This window comes from Myxine glutinosa, chromosome 12, assembly GCF_964187855.1.
Source record: "Myxine glutinosa chromosome 12, kmMyxGlut1.1, whole genome shotgun sequence".
Classification (NCBI taxonomy): Eukaryota; Metazoa; Chordata; class Myxini; order Myxiniformes; family Myxinidae; genus Myxine; species Myxine glutinosa.
The window spans coordinates 65,323,803-65,345,863 of record NC_136272.1 but is presented as its reverse complement, the minus strand read 5'-3'; the positions used below and the strand labels follow the sequence as shown (position 1 = coordinate 65,345,863).

The 22,061-nt window shown below is 43.5% G+C and overlaps 2 protein-coding genes across 7 annotated transcripts in view; one reads left to right on the top strand and one right to left on the bottom strand.

The window, feature by feature from the left end:
* Positions 1 to 19,570, top strand: part of GINS1 (GINS complex subunit 1) — a 43,653-nt gene extending 24,083 nt beyond the window's left edge. For 2 of the 4 annotated variants that reach the window (XM_078766909.1, XM_078766907.1), the window contains exon 7: positions 18,421 to 19,570. In XM_078766909.1, the coding sequence (XP_078623035.1) occupies positions 18,421 to 18,450 (30 nt within the window). In that variant the 3' untranslated portion in view covers positions 18,451 to 19,570. Of the gene's footprint in view, positions 1 to 8,132; positions 9,543 to 18,420 lie in introns of those variants that run through there. The other 2 variants (XM_078766905.1, XM_078766904.1) reach the window with 1 other exon arrangement.
* LOC137437483 (galectin-8) overlaps positions 1 to 22,061 on the bottom strand; it is a 41,334-nt gene that overhangs the window by 10,070 nt on the left and 9,203 nt on the right. For 2 of the 3 annotated variants that reach the window (XM_078766902.1, XM_078766903.1), the window contains exons 2-6: positions 17,939 to 18,027; positions 17,445 to 17,655; positions 14,269 to 14,384; positions 14,039 to 14,128; positions 8,595 to 8,760 (exon numbers count right to left, since the gene is read on the bottom strand). In XM_078766902.1, coding sequence (XP_078623028.1) covers positions 8,595 to 8,760; positions 14,039 to 14,128; positions 14,269 to 14,384; positions 17,445 to 17,655; positions 17,939 to 18,027 — 672 coding nt within the window. Of the gene's footprint in view, positions 1 to 8,594; positions 8,761 to 14,038; positions 14,129 to 14,268; positions 14,385 to 17,444; positions 17,656 to 17,938; positions 18,074 to 22,061 lie in introns of all 3 variants that reach the window. The other variant, XM_078766901.1, reaches the window with a different exon arrangement.

Here is a 22,061-nt window from a genome sequence, read left to right as displayed (position 1 = left end):
TCTTGCATTATGGAACTATTATTGGCAATAAAAGCATGAATATCCTAAAGCATGAAGGGACTAAGAATCACAAATGTGAATGAACAATTTCTCCATGGGTCCTACATAAAACATGTCACCAATATCAATTCTTGATCTGCCATATCTGCCAGAATATCTGCCAGGCTGACCAATATGACCGTTATTTTATATAGACTAGAATATTCCATAAACATTCAAACAAAGGAAGATTCCTGATTAGCAAAAAGAATCCCTCTGCCATTTTTGAATTGAAAAACTCTGTGCGAACCAATCCTGTTACGTAGCACCTGTTACGCAAGCTTCCACCTTTCTCTCTTTATACAAAACACCTGCAAGTGATGGGTGAGGAAGAAAAGCGATCGGTGCTTGGCGGATGAATGCAACGGCATTTACGCAGCACACGATGGTATTTATTTAAATTGCATCGCCGAATGACAGATGTGATCTCACATCGAATCAAATATGGAGACAGTGATGCGATCCCCCAGAGAGTAAACTCGGGTCACCGTGATATGATCCAAAACGTAAGGGTCACAGCGATACGATCCTAAATGGTAAGGATCAGTGATATGACCCAAAAGGAAAAGCAACTTTTTGGACAAACCCTAAACGTTTGTCTATTAAGGGTGTAGTACTGGTGAAAAATTGAGAAAACTACGTAGGTACCTTTGAGAGGCCTTTACACAAAAACAAAGTCAAGTTAATATCGAATTTTCAGTTTTTCTTGAAAGATATAATCTTGGCTTTAACTCAGACCAGTTTCAACGCTTCTTTGCCATATTACATGCATATAATTTGCATAAATTAGACCGTCAATAAAAAACAAGGAAAAACAAAGAACACATTTCTACTTCTATCTTCTATGTCACCTATCATTCTTTTCACACAAAACTTGGTACATGTATTATACATGTGTTACTCTACTACCTGATGAGAGGATTTTGTGAAATTATGTCAAATGTTCACTAATTAGCTAATTATGCCAATTACCATATAAAACTTGGTTGTCCTTCAGTAAATCCACAATGGCTACTCCTATAAACAAAAGCCTTCATCATTTTAAAGGAAATGATATTCTGAATATCCTGTCCAAATTTCAGCCCAAAAGAATGATGCATTTCCCAAGTTATAACAAATTTCATGCAAAATATTATATTGAATTGAATTGAAATTTGAATTTTTCAATAATTAGGGGTACTTCTATGACCTCTAATAGCATGATTCTTGTTTATAAGACTATAAGGAAACTGTTCAGCTAAAAAAGAAAAAAAAAAAAAAATCACCTGTTCGCCAGTACTACACCCTTAAACCTTAAGGGTCATTACAAATTATTTTGACTCATCAGGTTTAAGACTGCAAATCATAAACTTGTTACCTTAAAAAATTTTTTTTTTAAACATTACAAAGGTTCGTTTGTGTCAAAGTACGGTACACTTTAAAATATTTTCTTTTTGCTGCCGTTTACGCTCAAACCTCTTCTGTTTCGGTCGTATCACATCAGATCTGAACTCGTACAAGTTTTCATGCATGTTCGTAAACGAGTCATTAACGGCCTATCGTGCTTTGTCATCACAGATCATGTGAACGCATTGGGAAGGAAACCTTTCTCCATATAGACATGTACAGTATTCCTCAACCGTTCCATCACATTCTTAGCCAAACTCGACCACATTGGTGTGCACACGCATTCCACGATGCAATTCCCTCGCTCTCTGTACTGTACTCTCCACGGAACCGCTCTCTAATGTACTGTACTCCACGGAACCGCTCTAATGTACTGTACTCTCCACGGAACCGCTCTCTAATGTACTGAACTCCACGGAACCGCTCTCTAATGTACTGTACTCTCCACGGAACCGCTCTAATGTGCTGTACTCTCCACGGAACCGCTCTAATGTACTGTACTCCACGGAACCGCTCTAATGTACTGTACTCCACGGAACCGCTCTCTAATGTACTGTACTCCACGGAACCGCTCTCTAATGTACTGTACTCCACGGAACCGCTCTAATGTACTGTACTCTCCACAGAACCGCTCTAATGTACTGTACTCTCCACGGAACCGCTCTCTAATGTACTGAACTCCACGGAACCGCTCTCTAATGTACTGTACTCTCCACGGAACCGCTCTAATGTGCTGTACTCTCCACGGAACCGCTCTAATGTACTGTACTCCACAGAACCGCTCTAATGTACTGTACTCCACGGAACCGCTCTAATGTACTGTACTCCACGGAACCGCTCTCTAATGTACTGTACTCCACGGAACCGCTCTAATGTGCTGTACTCTCCACGGAACCGCTCTCTAATGTACTGTACTCTCCACGGAACCGCTCTAATGTACTGTACTCTCCACGGAACCGCTCTAATGTACTGTACTCTCCACGGAACCGCTCTAATGTACTGTACTCCACAGAACCGCTCTAATGTACTGTACTCCACGGAACCGCTCTAATGTACTGTACTCTCCACGGAACCGCTCTCTAATGTACTGTACTCCACGGAACCGCTCTCTAATGTGCTGTACTCTCCACGGAACCGCTCTAATGTACTGTACTCTCCACGGAACCACTCTAATGTACTGTACTCCACGGAACCGCTCTAATGTACTGTACTCCACGGAACCGCTCTAATGTACTGTACTCTCCACGGAACCGCTCTCTAATGTGCTGTACTCTCCACGGAACCGCTCTCTAATATACTGTACTCTTCACGGAACCGCTCTAATGTACTGTACTCTTCACGGAACCGCTCTCTAATATACTGTACTCTTCACGGAACCGCTCTCTAATATACTGTACTCTTCACAGAACCGCTCTAATATACTGTACTCTTCACGGAACCGCTCTAATGTACTGTACTCTTCACGGAACCGCTCTCTAATGTGCTGTACTCTCCACGGAACCGCTCTCTAATATACTGTACTCTTCACGGAACCGCTCTCTAATATACTGTACTCTTCACGGAACCGCTCTCTAATATACTGCACTCTTCACAGAACCGCTCATATGCTGTACTCTTCATAGCACCGCTCTAACGTACTGTACTCTTCACGGAACCGCTCTAATGTACTGTACTCTTCACGGAACCGCTCTCTAACGTACTGTACTCTTCACGGAACCGCTCTCTAATGTACTGTACTCTTCACGGAACCGCTCTCTAATATACTGTACTCTTCACAGAACCGCTCATATGCTGTACTCTTCATAGCACCGCTCATATGCTGTACTCTTCATAGCACCGCTCTAACATACTGTACTCTTCACGGAACCACTCTAATATACTGTACTCTTCACGGAACCGCTGATATACTGTACTCTTCATAGCACCGCTCTAACGTACTGTACTCTTCACGGAACCACTCTAATATACTGTACTCTTCACGGAACCGCTGATATACTGTACTCTTCATAGCACCACTCTTATTATACTGTACTCGTCATAGAACCGCTCTCTAATATACTGTACTCTTCATAGAACCGCTTTCTAATATACTGTACTCTTTACAGAACCGCTCTCTAATATACTGTACTCTTCACAGAACCGCTCTCTAATATCCTGTACTCTTCATAGAACCGCTCTCTAATATACTGTACTCTTTACAGAACCGCGCTCTAATATACTGTACTCTTCACAGAACCGCTCTCTTATATACTGTACTCTTCACAGAATTGCTCTCTAATATACTGTACTCTTCATAGAACCGCTCTCTAATATACTGTACTCTTCATAGAACCGCTCTAATATACTGTACTCTTCACAGAACCGCTCTCTAATATACTGTACTCTTCACAGAACCGCTCTCTAACATACTGTACTCTTCATAGAACCGCTCTCTAACATACTGTACTCTTCACAGAACCGCTCTCTAATATACTGTACTCTTCATAGAACCGCTCTCTAATATACTGTACTCTTCACAGAACCGCTCTCTAATATACTGTATTCATAGAACCGCTCTCTAATATACTGTACTCTTCACAGAACCGCTCTCTAATATACTGTACTCTTCACAGAACCGCTCTCTAATATAATGTTCTCTTCACAGAACCGCTCTCTAATATACTGTACTCTTCATAGAACCGCTCTCTAGTATACTGTACTCTTCACAGAACCGCTCTCCAATATACTGTACTCTTCACAGAAACGGTCTCTAATATACTGTACTCTTCACAGAACCGCTCTCTAATATAATGTACTCTTCACAGAACCGCTCTCTAATATACTGTACTCTTCACAGAACCGCTCTCTAATATACTGTACTCTTCACAGAACCGCTCTAATATAATGTACTCTTCACAGAACCGCTCTCTAATATACTGTACTCTTCACAGAACCGCTCTCTAATATACTGTACTCTTCACAGAACCGCTCTCTAATATACTGTACTCTTCACAGAACCGCTCTCTAATATAATGTACTCTTCACAGAACCGCTCTCTAATATACTGTACTCTTCACAGAACCGCTCTCTAATATACTGTACTCTTCACAGAACCGCTCTCTAATATACTGTACTCTTCACAGAACCGCTCTCTAATATACTGTACTCTTCACAGAACCGCTCTCTAATATAATGTACTCTTCACAGAAACGGTCTCTAATATACTGTACTCTTCACAGAACCGCTCTCTAATATAATGTACTCTTCACAGAACCGCTCTCTAATATACTGTACTCTTCACAGAACCGCTCTCTAATATACTGTACTCTTCACAGAATCGCTCTCTAATATAATGTACTCTTCACAGAAACGGTCTCTAATATACTGTACTCTTCACAGAACCGCTCTCTAATATAATGTACTCTTCACAGAACCGCTCTCTAATATACTGTACTCTTCATGGAACCGCTCTCTAATATACTGTACTCTTCACGGAACCGCTCTAATGTACTGTACTCTTCACGGAACCGCTCTCTAATGTGCTGTACTCCACGGAACCGCTCTCTAATATGCTGTACTCTCCACGGAACCGCTCTCTAATATACTGTACTCTTCACGGAACCGCTCTCTAATGTACTGTACTCTTCACGGAACCGCTCTCTAATGTACTGTACTCTTCACGGAACCGCTCTCTAATGTGCTGTACTCCACGGAACCGCTCTCTAATATACTGTACTCTTCACGGAACCGCTCTAATATACTGTACTCTTCACGGAACCGCTCTCTAATGTACTGTACTCTTCACGGAACCGCTCTCTAATATACTGTACTCTTCACGGAACCGCTCTCTAATATACTGTACTCTTCACGGAACCGCTCTCTAATATACTGTACTCTTCACAGAACCGCTCATATGCTGTACTCTTCATAGCACCGCTCTAACGTACTGTACTCTTCACGGAACCGCTCTAATGTACTGTACTCTTCACGGAACCACTCTAATATACTGTACTCTTCACGGAACCGCTGATATACTGTACTCTTCATAGCACCACTCTTATTATACTGTACTCGTCATAGAACCGCTCTCTAATATACTGTACTCTTCATAGAACCGCTTTCTAATATACTGTACTCTTCACAGAACCGCTCTCTAATATCCTGTACTCTTCATAGAACCGCTCTCTAATATACTGTACTCTTTACAGAACCGCGCTCTAATATACTGTACTCTTCACAGAACCGCTCTCTAATATACTGTACTCTTCACAGAATTGCTCTCTAATATACTGTACTCTTCATAGAACCGCTCTCTAATATACTGTACTCTTCATAGAACCGCTCTAATATACTGTACTCTTCACAGAACCGCTCTCTAATATACTGTACTCTTCACAGAACCGCTCTCTAATATACTGTACTCTTCATAGAACCACTCTCTAATATACTGTACTCTTCACAGAACCGCTCTCTAATATACTGTACTCTTCACAGAACCACTCTCTAATATACTGTACTCTTCACAGAACCGCTCTCTAATATACTGTACTCTTCATAGAACCGCTCTAATATACTGTACTCTTCACAGAACCGCTCTCTAATATACTGTACTCTTCACAGAACCGCTCTCTAATATACTGTACTCTTCACAGAACCGCTCTCTAATATAATGTACTCTTCACAGAAACGGTCTCTAATATACTGTACTCTTCACAGAACCGCTCTCTAATATAATGTACTCTTCACAGAACCGCTCTCTAATATACTGTACTCTTCACAGAACCGCTCTCTAATATACTGTACTCTTCACAGAATCGCTCTCTAATATAATGTACTCTTCACAGAAACGGTCTCTAATATACTGTACTCTTCACAGAACCGCTCTCTAATATAATGTACTCTTCACAGAACCGCTCTCTAATATACTGTACTCTTCATGGAACCGCTCTCTAATATACTGTACTCTTCACGGAACCGCTCTCTAATGTACTGTACTCTTCACGGAACCGCTCTCTAATGTGCTGTACTCCACGGAACCGCTCTCTAATATACTGTACTCTCCACGGAACCGCTCTCTAATATACTGTACTCTTCACGGAACCGCTCTCTAATGTACTGTACTCTTCACGGAACCGCTCTCTAATGTACTGTACTCTTCACGGAACCGCTCTCTAATGTGCTGTACTCCACGGAACCGCTCTCTAATATACTGTACTCTTCACGGAACCGCTCTCTAATATACTGTACTCTTCACGGAACCGCTCTCTAATGTACTGTACTCTTCACGGAACCGCTCTCTAATGTACTGTACTCTTCACGGAACCGCTCTCTAATATACTGTACTCTTCACGGAACCGCTCTCTAATATACTGTACTCTTCACGGAACCGCTCTCTAATATACTGTACTCTTCACAGAACCGCTCTCTAATATACTGTACTCTTCACAGAACCGCTCTCTAATATACTGTACTCTTCACAGAACCGCTCTCTAATATACTGTACTCTTCACAGAACCGCTCTCTAATATACTGTACTCTTCATAGAACCGCTTTCTAATATACTGTACTCTTCATAGAACCGCTCTCTAATATACTGTACTCTTCATAGAACCGCTCTCTAGTATACTGTACTCTTCACAGAACCGCTCTCTAATATACTGTACTCTTCATAGAACCGCTCTCTAGTATACTGTACTCTTCATAGAACCGCTCTCTAATATACTGTACTCTTCATAGAACCGCTCTCTAGTATACTGTACTCTTCACAGAACCGCTCTCTAATATACTGTACTCTTCACAGAACCGCTCTCTAATATACTGTACTATTCACAGAACCGCTCTCTAATATAATGTACTCTTCACAGAAACGGTCTCTAATATAATGTACTCTTCACAGAACCGCTCTCTAATATACTGTACTCTTCACAGAACCGCTCTCTAATATACTGTACTCTTCACAGAACCGCTCTCTAATATAATGTACTCTTCACAGAAACGGTCTCTAATATACTGTACTCTTCACAGAACCGCTCTCTAATATAATGTACTCTTCACAGAACCGCTCTCTAATATACTGTACTCTTCACAGAACCGCTCTCTAATATACTGTACTCTTCACAGAACCGCTCTCTAATATACTGTACTCTTCACGGAACCGCTCTCTAATATACTGTACTCTTCATAGAACCGCTCTCTAATATACTGTACTCTTCACAGAACCGCTCTCTAATATACTGTACTCTTCACAGAACCGCTCTCTAATATACTGTACTCTTCACAGAACCGCTCTCTAATATAATGTACTCTTCACAGAACCGCTCTCTAATATACTGTACTCTTCACAGAACCGCTCTCTAATATACTGTACTCTTCACAGAACCGCTCTCTAATATACTGTACTCTTCACGGAACCGCTCTCTAATATACTGTACTCTTCATAGAACCGCTCTCTAATATACTGTACTCTTCACAGAACCGCTCTCTAATATACTGTACTCTTCACAGAACCGCTCTCTAATATACTGTACTCTTCATAGAACCGCTCTCTAATATACTGTACTCTTCACAGAACCGCTCTCTAATATACTGTACTCTTCACAGAACCGCTCTCTAATATACTGTACTCTTCACAGAACCGCTCTCTAATATACTGTACTCTTCACAGAACCGCTCTCTAATATACTGTACTCTTCACAGAACCGCTCTCTAATATACTGTACTCTTCACAGATGATGATGATGATGATGATGATGACGACCACTCCTTTTTGCACTGCGACGATGCATCGGGCTGCCAACGCAGTTTCCTGGGCTATTGGGCACAATCCTGAACAGGTCGCCACTCTGACGCAGGATACCCGAATGGCTCATTCAACCCAGCCAGCTGGTACTCAATTTGCCAACCTCGGAAGGGTGACAGGCCGAGTCAACCCCACTGGCATTAATTCAACGATCGACCAAGATTCAAACTCAGGATCCTAGGATGCCAAGCCGGCACCCTAACCGTTAGGTCCTTGCTTAGGGTGGTTTGCCTTTGCCTTCCCAGCAGTAGTTGAGGCAGCAATTTGTACTTTGTTCATGATGCCAGTGAAAGCTCACCTACTCTTCATGAAGGACATTGTGGGGTCTTTAACGTCCACCGGCTAATGCTGTCAGACACCCGATGACCAAAATGAATACATTGTTACGCACCTCAAACTCTCTCCCAGGGCAGAAGGGGAATTCGGATGCAGCGAGTTCTTCCTGACCCCACGCCTGCCGTAGCAAAGCGTTCCGCACAAGCTTTTTTCCCTGCATGCGTGGATTCAAATGGAGGGCGATATCGCCCGTCTTGGAGTCACAAAAATTCACCACAAACCTGCCAAAGACAAACCGTGGATCCTTCATAAAACATCCTCAACATGTCAGAAACAATTCCATTCATGGATGAGCTCATACATGCATTTTGAGGCCATCTATTTATTATGTACACATTGGAGGGGGAAAGAGTGGATCAAAAGGTTCTGCCATGTATCCATGTGTAACAAATAGATGAATGAATGATCGTTTTAAGGCCATTTTCCCCGCTAGAGCGGGGGTTAGCCTTGCGGGCCCCATGACAATCATGGCTCCCTGTTCGAGGCAATGTTTTTATGGCCGGATGCCCTTCCTGACGCCAACCCTTGGTCACGTTCTTACGATGCGCAGGGATACGGTGTACCTATTCTAAACCGGGGTACACACCGTGATCATTCATCCCAGCAAGCTGGTACTCAATTAGCCGACCTCGGAAGGATGACAAGCTGAGTCAACCCCCCTGGCGTTAATTCAGCGATCGACCGGGATTCGAACCCAGGATCCTAGGATCCCAAGCCGGCACCCTAACCGATAAGCCAACACCAGGTGTAACAAATATATGCCTACTACAAAAGCAACAAGAAGTACAAGAGGTGATAGACAAGTAAAGAGTATATGGGATTTGAACCTGGGGTGGTAGCGTTATGAGACTAGCATCTATATAATGGGATATTAACAGTCATTTCAATTTTGTGAGGAAGAACCGATCTTCCATTATACTTTGCTATTCATTCAGCCCCACGAGGCTGCAGCAGTTATAGTCTAGGAATGAAAATAAAGCAAGAATAATGGATGAAATCAAAAGGATGACGATTCTTCTTCTTTCATATGCCACTGCGAGTCGCATTATTTGCTGGGGGCGCAGCTGTGCTATTGATGCAGTGCCCTCTTGTAGGTTAAAGCCAGAATTTTTCATTTGTTCAGTGCGCTGGAGATAGCTCACCCACTCTTTGTGAGGGACGACCGTGGGATCTTTAATGTTTATCAACTAATGCCAGCAGATGGGACGGGACATTCAGAGTCTGACATGGGAATCGAGGAGAAGCCGACGTTTTTGGTGTTAACCCTTCATCAGAGCAAAAGAGGACAAACACTCGGGACAAACAATTACCCCAGTCTGGGCGTGTAATTTTGGCACAAGTTTCGATTGGTTATTTACAATCCTGTTTATATAATTAATCGAAGAAGCACACTGACCCCATGACATGACGCTGACGTCATGTGCATAAATTATACCAACACATCACCTCCAATACATATATATGCAGTGCCGATAGGTCTACACCCTCTTTCAAAATTTTCACCTTTTGTTATCTTATAACCTGGAATTAAAATGTATCAAATCAGACTTTTTCCACCTTTATTTACACATCGTAACCCACAACTTCCAAGTGAAAAACAAATTCTAAAAATTTCAGAAAATTAATTTAAAACACAAAACTAGAATATCTTGGTTGGATAAGTATCCACCCCCTGAGTTAATACCTGGTGGAAGCACCTTTGGCAGCAATTACAGCTGTGAGTCTGTTGGGATAGGTGTCTCCCAACTTTGCACACCTTGATTGGGCAATATTTGCCCATTTTTCTGTACAAAACTGTTCAAGCTCGGTGAAGTTGCGTGGGGAGCGTTGATGGACAGCAATCTTCAAGTCATGCCACAGAGTTTCGATTGGATTTGGGTCGAGGCTCTGACTGGACCACTCAAGGACATTTATCTTTTTGTTCCTCAGCCCCTCCAGTGTAGCTATGGCTGTGTTCTTCAGGTCGTTGTCATGCTGAACTTCTGACCCAATGACCAGTCTCATGATACCTGACCGTTTGGGCATAGGGAGTAACTACTGAAAATCTATACGGGTTCCTCCAGACATCTTTATTCTTTGTTCCTTTCACATTTACACATTTCTCTTTATTCATTCGAATTCTTGCTTTTTCTTTTATCTCTTTTACCCTTTATTTCTCACTTCATCTGCAGTCATGGCCAAAAATATTGGCACCCTTGCACTTTTTTCAAGTAATGCACCATTTCTTCCAGACAATTGTTGAAATTAAAAAATCTTTTCGTATCCACATTTGTATTTCTTTGGTTTGCAGCGGAACAAAACAAAAAAGCTTTAAAAATTACTAAATCTTAGCTTATTCCGCACAGGAATCCTAAAATGACCCGGACAATATTATTGGCACCTTTTAGAAGTTGTTAGAAATAATTAGATTTCAAACAGGTGATTCTTCTTTACTTTGGAATTGAATTCACCTGTGGTGAGTTGCAGGTGCCTGCAATATAAAAATCAATCATTCAACAAGTTTGAATGGAGAAAAGGAGTCGTTCTGCTGTTTTGTGTCACTGTGTGTACCGCAATGAGCATGAAGAAAAGAAAGAAAACCAGATAATTGTCTGAGGTCAGACACGAGATTGTATCCAAGCATGGACAATCTCAAGGCTACATGTCCATCTCCAGAGACCTTGATGTTCCTGTGTCCACCGTACGCAATGTTATGAGAAAGTTTAAGACCCATGGCACTGTAGCCAACCTCCCTGGACCCTGGACATGGCCGCAAGAGAAAACTTGATTGAAGATTGCAGCGAAGGATTGTTCGAATGGTGGAGAAAGTACCAAAATCAACTGACAAACAGATACAAGCTGACCTTCAGACACAAGGTATGACAGTTTCAACTTGCACCATCCGTCGCCAACTCGATGAAAGGGGGTTCTATTGTAGGAGACCCAGGAGGACCCCACTGCTGAGAAAGCCTGACTGGAGTCTTCCAAAACACACTTGAACAAGCCAAAATCCTTCTGGGAGAATGTCCTGTGGATAGATGAGACGAAATTAGAGCTTTTTGGTATGTGTTTCATCTCTATGTAGATAGAGCATCATATCTATGTTTACAGAAAATAAAATGAAGCCTTCAAAGAAAAGAACACCTTCCCTAGTCAAATATGGAAGAGGTTCCATTATGTTTTGGGGTTGCTGTGCTGCCTCTGGCACTGGGTACCTTGAATGTGTGCACGGCATCATGAAATCAGGAGATTACCAAGACATTTTGGAGCACAATGTTCAACCCAGCGTCAGAAAGCTGGGTCTCCGTCGAAGGTCATGGGTCTTGCAGCAGAACAATGACCCCAAACACACTTCAAAAAGCACCCAGGAATGGTTCACACAAAACGCTGGACTGTTCTGAAGTGGCCAGCAAAATGAGTCGAGATCTAAATCCCATTGAACACCTGTGGGGAGATCTGAAAACAGCAGTTGGGAGAAGGCACCCTTCAAATCTGGGAGAAGTGGAGCAGTTTGCACAAGAAGAGTGGGACAAACTGTCCGTAGAGAGGTGAAGGAAGTTCATTCATGGCTATAGGAAGCGCTTGACTGCAGTTATTTTGTCCAAATGCCGTGCTACCAAATATTAAGTCTGGGATGTCAATAATTTTGTCAACGTCATTTTTTTATTTTCTGATTTAAAAGGATATATTAAGTTCTGAATCAAAAACAAAGGTTCTGTAATATTAACAGTGAAATAAAGAATTGGAGACCAAATACTTTGTGAATTCCAACTTATTTTTAGAGAAAATTGTGAGTTATTTGAAAAAAGTGCAAGGGTGCCAATATTTTTGGTCACGACTGTATATGTCCAGAAGTGAATTGTTGCAGAATTTTTTTTTCTGAAAGGTTCACTTGGCTGCACCTGGATGGGTTTGAGGGTAGAGGAGTAGGGTGGAGGTCCTTCCTTGGCACACCTGAGCTCCTCACCACATACAAGGCTTTAATCCGCAGCTCAATGGAGTACTGTCCTCCCCTCTGGGCTGGTGCTCCTTCCTCACACCTAGCTCGTCTTCACGCTGTTGAAACCAGAGCTTTCAGAATCATTGGAATTGGAACAAAAAAAAACAAAACAAACCCATCTCCTTTCGAGGTTCCTCCTGATGACTCCATCTTTGCTCTTTGCTTATTTAGGTTCCTCCTGATGACTCCAGCTTTGCTTTGTTTATTCAGGTTCCTCCTGATGACTCCAGCTTTGCTCTTTGTTTATTCAGGTTCTTTCTGATGACTCCAGCTTTGCGCTTTGCTTATTCAGGTTCTTTCTGATGATTCCAATGCAGTATTTGGTCTTCCATTTGATTCAGCATGCGATAAGCTTGCCATATGTTCAGCAAGAGGCTCGATACGAGGTTCACCGAATGCAGCACGTTTCTCACCATATTCCTTGATCGAGAGCATCTTATCAAGACCAGGATGAGGCGCCAGTTGCGCAGGAGATCCTCATTCTTTACACACATCAGTTAAATATTGTCAGACATTCTTCTTAATTTCTGTGATTTCTTCTCAGATGAGACTGTATTAGAGGATCGAAGGTGAGGAATCCTCCTCTGAAGATCAAAAAAAAAAAGAAATCGTAACAAATTGCAGTTATAAGTAAAAAGGGTCATTTTTTGGGTTTGACCTTGACCCCATATACCCTTGGAGCATGTCTCAATCGATAGGCCATCCTAAAAACTAAGTTGACATACTTACATCTTCTCCATCAGGCCATGCATTGCTGTAATCTCTCCATTTCAACATCGACATAGCAGTACAAAGGTCAATAAGGGGTCACGTGACCTTAATGCCATTGGAAAAATTGTCGCCTTCCATTTTGGTGTTTCAAACATCCTAAAGATGTGATATCCACCCCTAGCTCCATTTGGTCAAAATATTTGAGGGCTAATAATGGGGAAACTGTCAAACTCACGAGGTTAGCTTCTTGCCTCCCACGGCGATTAGCGTACCCCGAACGTTCTGTTGATGCCATCCATCATTCTACCTATCAGCCAACACCAGACTTCACAATCAAGACAAATCTTCCATTAAAAATCGGTAATAGATGTCAAACCTACACTTTATCAGACATTCCTTCTCTCGCTACTAAATCTACGTGACTAAAAAGTGTTGGTCCATGTCTGTTTCCCATCTCTTTTTTCACAACTTTTGCACATCACTAAACTCTCAAATCCCATCCCATTACCCATCCATGATGAGTATGTCAGCTTGTCCAGACCAATACCACGGAACCGCCTCGAAGGCCGAGTCTGATAAAATAAATCACGGGCTTTCAAAGTTTCACACAAACGCACGAGAGAAACCCGAAAACCCCACACCACATGGTGCAATTAAATTATTATCGTTGAGAAAAACAAGGAAGCTTTACACAATCGGGCACCAAACGATAAATAATACAAGGAAGACAAATTTAAATGGGCTCACGTATGCACAATGAGGCACCAAACGATAAATAATACAAGGAAGACAAACTTCAATGGGCTCACGTATTGCCGTGAGGCTTCACTGTTGCCCGGATAAGGATGACAGAGCCCACTCGGATGTTCTTGGGAATACTGCGCATGCCGGGAATATTCTGCAGAGGAACACACCCACCGATGATTAACTAAACACCGCACACACACAGGGCCCTCGACCTTGAGCAGAGGCCTCAAACACGACCATGAGATTGAGACATTCGGTAAAAACACAAGTACGCAGTGAAACATTGCTTCCCATGATCTGTCGGAGGGACAGGCAGTGGAGCTGGTACTGTCCATGTAGCAACAGTGTGTCCACCTCACCACAAATCCTCTGCTTGAACATGATGAATGGCTTGTCATTGCTGATCACCTGGAGGTGAAACGGCCAACAAAAGACGCTTCAGATCGTAATGCCCAACAATGTCTTAGTATCTCATTCCGATTTTATAATCTCATGAGCTGAAGTACCCGGTGTTGCCAGGGGGGAGGAGGGTGAGGCAAGAGAGTGAGGGGAGAGGAAGGCAGGGGTGGGGGGAGTGGAAGGGAGGGGGGAGTGGAAGGGAGGGGGGAGTGGGAGGGGGTGGAGTGGAAGGGGGGGGGGAGTGGGAGGGGGAGGGGAAAGATTATACCACAAAAACATCTTTTGGGGGGGGGGTGGGGGTTGACAGGCCCTCCGTTTGGGGGGGGGGGGGGTGAGTTGAGGGGGGGTTTGACAGGTCATCCATTTGGGGAGGGGGGGGGGAGGGTTTTGACAAGCCCCTTCGTTTTTGGGGGTGGAGGGGGGAAGGGAAGGAGGAAAAACTTACCCATGCTTTAACCTTGGTGTTGCCCAGGTAAAAAAGTAAATTGTAATACCCTCTGCCATAAACACCAGGTGGCGCTACACGGTACACATTTACATAGATCATTTACACCCCTCCCCCGGCTCCCCACGCCCCCGCATGAGGCCTCGGCCACATAGCCTATGTTACCCCCCACACATAGGTTGTATTTGTATTTGTACCCCGAGTAAAGTATACAAGCGTTTATAGCTGGAGCCCGGAGTATCCGGCGTTGCTCAGGCGAAAAAGAAACATTAACACATTTGACGACGTTCAGGAAGAAGACTTACCACCAACTTCGACTGCTTCCGGAATCATCTGATCAAATCTGATTTGTTTGATTATTTGTGTTAAAATGTCTGGTAATTGTTTTGTATTTATTTATGCATTTGTGTACTTGTATATAACTGTCATTTATTAATCAAAAAGGCTTACACACTATAGAGCGTTTATTTAAACCCCCTCACCCCCTCCCCCACAAAAAGACCTTTTTTTTCTTCAAATATTTAAATATATATATATATATTTGTCTAAAACACTCCCTGACACTCACTGACAAACCCCTGAACGTTTGACGAAGACCCGTTCAACCATCGCTGAGAAAAATGGTGACACACACAGACAAACGGCTCTCTTGTATAGTAAATTATACAGTGCAGTACTACACAAATGTATGGGTTATTTCAATAATATCCATACCTTAAGGTAAATTTATCAGAGATAAAAGCCATGTATGCTTATTATTGTAAATTAACGGCCTTTATAAATGTGAATGAAACAAACTTTCAGTAAATAACAAGAACTGTCATTTTATAGTACCAGTCAGTACTTTGTGTCCACCCTTTGCCTTCTTGAGTGACATCACTCTTACTCAGGTTTCCTGCATACGACTGAATCCGCTTCCGATTGAACTATTTCCACCAAGAACTGCATGTTGCTGCAGTATCTGCTTGTACTTCTCTTTTGTTGGCATCCCATTTGTTACCTCCGCCACCAAAGGTGGATGGAGGTTATGTTTTCATCCCTGTCTGTTTGTCCATTTGTGAACAAGATATCTCAAAAAGATGTGGACGGATTCGGATGGGATTTGGCAGAGAGGTATGCGACACCAAAGGTATGCGACAAGGACGAAATGATTAGATTTTGGTGAAGATTCGGATCGAATCCGGCTACTAGGATATTAAAAGCGATTCTTCACCATTGGGAGATGGTGCAATCTGATGGTGAAGATCTGAATATGGATTCGGATATGAGAATTATTTAATTTTTAAAAGTGATTCTTCACCATTGGGAGATAGGGCTAAAACCAACATATAACAGGATATCTCAAAAAGTTATGGATGGATTTGGACGAAACTTGGTGGACAGTTTTAGTGTGTGACAAGGAAGAATCGATTCAATTTTGGTAAATATCTGAATATGCATTCGGCTACAATAATTATTTAATTTTAAGTGATTCTTCACCATTGAGAGATCGGGTGAAAAGCGATATATAACATATTTAAAAACGTTACGGACGACTTATGAATAAACTTGGTGGATGAGTTGGTTTGGTGACGAGAACAAGCCGATTAGATTTTGGTTCAGGTCCGAATCCAGATCCGGCCTATCAGTGGGATAAAAACAAAACAAAAACAAAAACCACCTTTAGAGGCCATTTTTCCCCGCAAAGCGGGGGTTGGCCTTTTTCGGGCACCGTGGTTGTTGTTGTTTTTTGGTCCCCTTTTTGCAGCAATGTTTTACGGCCGGATGCCCTTCCTGCCGCCAACCCTTTTTGTCGCCTTTTACGACAAGCAGGGAATTACCAGTGAACTGGTACTCAATTAGCCGACCTCGGAAGGATGACAGGCTGAGTCAACCCCCCTGGCGTTAATTCAGCGATCGACCGGGATTCGAACCCAGGATCCTAAGCTGGCACCCTAGCCGCTAGCCCAACACCAGGGAATTAGCCCAACTAGCCCAACAACATCAACAAGCCCAACAGCTAGCCCAACAACATCAACAAGCCCAACAGCTAGCCCAACAACTAGCCCAACAGCGCTAGCCCAACAACACCAACACCTATCAGTGGGATGCAAAACGTAAACTGTTCACCAGGTGGAGGTTTGCTCTCCACTGAGTGCCATTCTAGTTTAACAAGTTTTCAAGTTAAGATACAACCCCAGACAGTCATCGAGCCTCCCCCGTGTTTAATGGTAGGCTGCAGATATTGCTTGTCGTACGAACTGAAATCTCTTAGATCCAAAAAGTTCAAAGTTCGATTCATCAGACCAGAGTACCCGATTCCATTGTCCAGTTCCTCGTTATTGGTGTTGCCTTGCAAATCTCAGTCGCTTAACCTTATTCTGTGTCCTCAGCAGTGGTTTCTTTGTAACAGGCCTCCATGGTAGAGTTACAGCAATCATCTAATCATCACAGTGCTGGACGAGATGTTAATGATCAGGGCTGCTCTCATTTCATTTGTCAGTTGCTGACGTGATTTCCTTCAAGTCTTATCGTGCCTTGGCAAATGCTTATCTTGCCTTCCTTCAATATTCAGCAATTCCAAGGTCGGCAAGGATTGCAAAAATTATTTTACAAATCCTTATTTTTAGTAGGTACGCACTCACCTGGAACTCGCCACTGGCAACAATAATTCCGATGTTAAAGGCCTGCCCGCGGACAAAAGGGCCCGAACTACGTTTCTCCTCTCTGCCCCAGCGGCCCTGCATCTTGGAATTGCAGACGATGTACCCTTTGCCTTCAAGCCGAATGGCTATGTGCAGAGCAGCATCTGCCGGAGGCCGTTGATGTGAACCCATCTGCAGGTTTATAATGAATCTGCAGAGGGGAAAACACAAAAAGGGGGAAGGAGGAGGCAGGTAGGAGCCAGAAACCTTGCTTTGATAGATTTTGCCAAAGAAGGAAATAACCATTTATGGTTCATTAAAAACATTGTGGAGTGGAATGATGGAAACAAATTAACCTGAATTTAAATTTGGCACAAGCAACATATGGGGACTGATTTTAATATAATCAGTTTGATTCGGTGTGGGAAAGGAGGGATTGATATAAAATAGTGTAAAAGGACGGGGGTGGGCAGTACGATTGGGCACCAGCTTACACAGTTGCATTATCTGGTACTACTCCCTCCATGTAGATCATGTGCCCCTCCTGAAGTCCGCCGTATATTGTCATGGCCAAGGGTCGGTCCTGCATGGGCCATGGACACACACCTGCTCAATACTCCACCTTATGACTAACAGGATAAATAGCAAAATAAGCACAACTGTTAGAATAAATAGCACAACACAATATCAAGCAACAGGCCTGCACCATAAACCGATATCCATTCATTCGAGGCTCACTTTTTAAAGTTGGGGATCCAATGGGTTCTCAAGTTTACATTATTTGCGACATAACTTGAGGATATATATATACAGGGGGCTGCAAAATTAGGTATACAGTAAGGATTATACCAGTATGACCAGTATTATAATAGTGGTGCTAGGATTCATTTAATACTAGAATTCATTAAAATCATTATTACCATTTTTTATATTTTTATTTTCGTAATTTTTTCTATAATACATCTATTATTTGCAGGTGAAGTGGAAATTTAACGATGGCTGGTAATTCAACGGACGAGGAGCGCAAATGGATTTTGAAACAGTACTGGAAGACAGAGAATAGTGAACGTGTGCGAGAGCAGTGGCGAGAAACATTTGCATCGCCTCCACCAACGAGGCTCACGATTTACCGGATAAGTGACAAATTTGAGAGGAAGGGGTCTATCCACAACTCGCCGAAGAGTGGTCGACCAGTCACCGTGACAACGCCAGAGAATGCAATGCAAGTCGCCCTGGCATTTACCCAGAGCCCTCAGAAATCGAAAAACAGGGCGTCATCTGAATCGAGTATTGAACGCAGATCGTTGGGTCGTTTGATGCACCGTGCAGGACTGAAAATGTACGTGCCACGATTGATACATGGTTTATTAGAGGATGACTCGGATCGGCGTTTACAATTTTGCGAAGCCATCCTGAACGAGGAACGAGAGGGTGACAGCATTCTGCGCAAAATCGTGTGGTCCGATGAAGCAAACTTTAAGCTATCGGGTGCTGTTAATCGGCACGATTGTGTGTACTACGCAACTGAAAACCCTAAAGTCATGATTGAGCAACAGCTCAATCAACCTGTGGTGACAGTGTGGGCTGGCCTGTCCTGCAAAGGTGTCGTGGGACCTATCATTCTGCACAGGACTGTCGATCAACATGTGTATCTGAACATGCTGACGGATACAATCGTACCACAGGTACGCAAACAGCAGCAGCAGGACGACTTCTACTTTCAGCAGGGTGGGGTGCCACCGCACTTCGCACTCACTGTGCGTGCGCTACTTGACAAAGAATTTCCCAACAGGTGGATTGGACGTCGGCGAGCCGTTGACTGGCCACCACGTACGCCGGATCTCACCCCTATGGACTTCTTTTTCTGGGGATGTGTAAAAGACAGGGTTTTTGCACGCAAGCCACGTTCTGTTGATGCCATGATTCAGTTCATACGGGAGGCTTGCCAGGAAATTGATGCTGATAAAGACCTTTGTGCCAGAGTGTGCATGGGTGTCCACACTCGACTAGTGGAGTGTGTGAATGCCGGGGGCAAACAGTTTTAACATTTGAGGGATTAATATGTTTATTATTGATATGTTATTATTGATATGCTTGTATAATCAATAAAATACGTTTTGTGCGCACGTTTTGTTTTTCATTACTGTATACCTACTTTTGCAGCCCCCTGTATATATATATATATATATATTGTTACGTTTGTGGGAGTAGGAGAAAAATACCTTAGGAAAGTCAGAATCATATAAATTAGCATGCTCCGAGTGTCACGAATAAGAAGAAGCCATCTCGATGCATCCAAGTAGGGTTTGAATGTCTGGTTAAGTGTTTAGGTGTCTCCACACGGAGGAGTGGAGTTGTGCTATCTAGGTAGGGTCTGTAAGGTTAAATTCCCCTGTATGTGCTTGCCTCCCTGTGATTTTTCCCCAATGTTCTTATAAAACTCAGCCGGCAAGGCGATGGGCTCCATGAGCCAATCACACGCCGCCAGGTCCGACAGAAACAGCATTGGCCGATCGGCAAGTAAACCCCGACGTCATCCAAGCATTCCCGAACAGAGATTAGACTTCACCCCCCGAACTCGTGACAGAGAGACCACGACCCGAGCTTCGTGATTGATGGAAGAGAGATGGGCAGGGCTCAGGCGATTGGCAGAGGGAAAAGCCATAGTCTAACATTCGAGAGCTAAGAGAGCAAAAAGAAGCCGTCTTGCCATCTTGGTCTCTTTTGGTGCTGGCGTTCGTTGGAGGTGGTCGCGTTTTCTCTTTGTTCTGGCTCGCGTGAAAGGCGGTCACATTTTGGTTCGTGTGCACTGGTGGAGCGAGTTCGGAGCCTGTGTGGACCTTGTGCAGAGAAGGAGCAGTGTGGCAAACGTCGATTGTGATGAGGGAACTGCCGGCCCGAATTACCTCACATTCATGGCGTGGCGAAAACGCGACTCAGCACCATCCAGAGCAGGTCGACGCGCAGTCAGTGAGGCACACTTGTGACCAGGTATATTTTGAAATTTTATATATATTTATAAGAATGTGGTAACCATTTCGCTTGGTGAGTCATGGAGTGGGAGCCAGAACACGATTCTTATTTACAACAAGCATTCTGAGTATTGCGCTGCAATACATGTCCCCTCCCAAAGTTCAAAGTGCCATAACTTTGTCAAAAATGATCGAATATGCAAATTTATGCACGGTTGATGCTGGTTTTCAAACTTGATCTGACGTACGCTGAGACACGTGTGTCACGCCTCGCCTCGTTGATAAGCCCGCAAGGTCGCTCCATGGAGCGGCCTGCACGTATTGCACTGTGTGAATTATATAAATTATTACCAACTCACGGTCTGAGGTACTAGCGATTCAAGAGATATCCATTTTAAAAACATTTTCGTTTAACGATATCTGCCAAACCACGTGCCCTATCGCAAATTCCAAAAGGACATTTTAGTGCTGAACAGATCTGTGAAGTTTCCCCTCGACTGGATCAAAAATGAGGGAGGAGCTCGGTTTTAAAGGTTCATGCTTTAAAACGTCATAACTCTGAAACCATGTGACGCATGACTTCATGCTCACTGACTTTTTTGTTCGTCATGGGTATGCGATTCTGCCTGCAAAGTTTGGCCTCGATCTGTTCAGCCGTTGCAGAGAAAAAGGGGTTTTCGTGTTTTCACGAAAAACAATATGGCGACCGAACCACGTGACCTGTGACGTCATAATTACCATTAAAATATTATACAGACCGAGTCCCTCCTATGTTGAAAATTTGATCTCAATCGGTCCTATTATTGCAGAGAAGTTTTTTTTAAAGGAAATTAAAACTTCAAATGGCACTGAGTTAAGGATCATCAGAATTATCAGAATTCCTAAGTTCAAAGTGCCATAACTTTGTCAAAAATGATCGAAACGTCGTGAAGTTCGAACTTGATCTGTAACTTATCATGAGGAAACCATATACCAAGACAAGACTGTCTTTCCCTCGCGGTCCCCATGTACTGTCTTTCCCTCGCGGTCCCCATGTACTGTCTTTGTCTTTCCCTCGCGGTCCCCATGTGCTGTTTTTGTCTTTCCCTCGCGGTCCCCATGTACTGTCTTTGTCTTTCCCTCGCGGTCCCCATGTACTGTCTTTGTCTTTCCCTCGCGGTCCCCATGTGCTGTTTTTGTCTTTCCCTCGCGGTCCCCATGTACTGTCTTTGTCTTTCCCTCGCGGTCCCCATGTACTGTCTTTGTCTTTCCCTCGCGGTCCCCATGTACTGTCTTTGTCTTTCCCTCGCGGTCCCTATGTGCTGTCTTTGTCTTTCCCTCGCGGTCCCCATGTGCTGTCTTTGTCTTTCCCTCGTGGTCCCCATGTGCTGTCTTTGTCTTTCCCTCGCGGTCCCCATGTGCTGTCTTTGTCTTTCCCTCGTGGTCCCCATGTACTGTCTTTGTCTTTCCCTCGCGGTCCCCATGTGCTGTTTTTGTCTTTCCCTCGCGGTCCCCATGTGCTGTCTTTGTCTTTCCCTCGCGGTCCCCATGTGCTGTTTTTGTCTTTCCCTCGCGGTCCCCATGTACTGTCTTTCCCTCGCGGTCCCCATGTACTGTCTTTCCCTCGCGGTCCCCATGTACTGTCTTTGTCTTTCCCTCGCGGTCC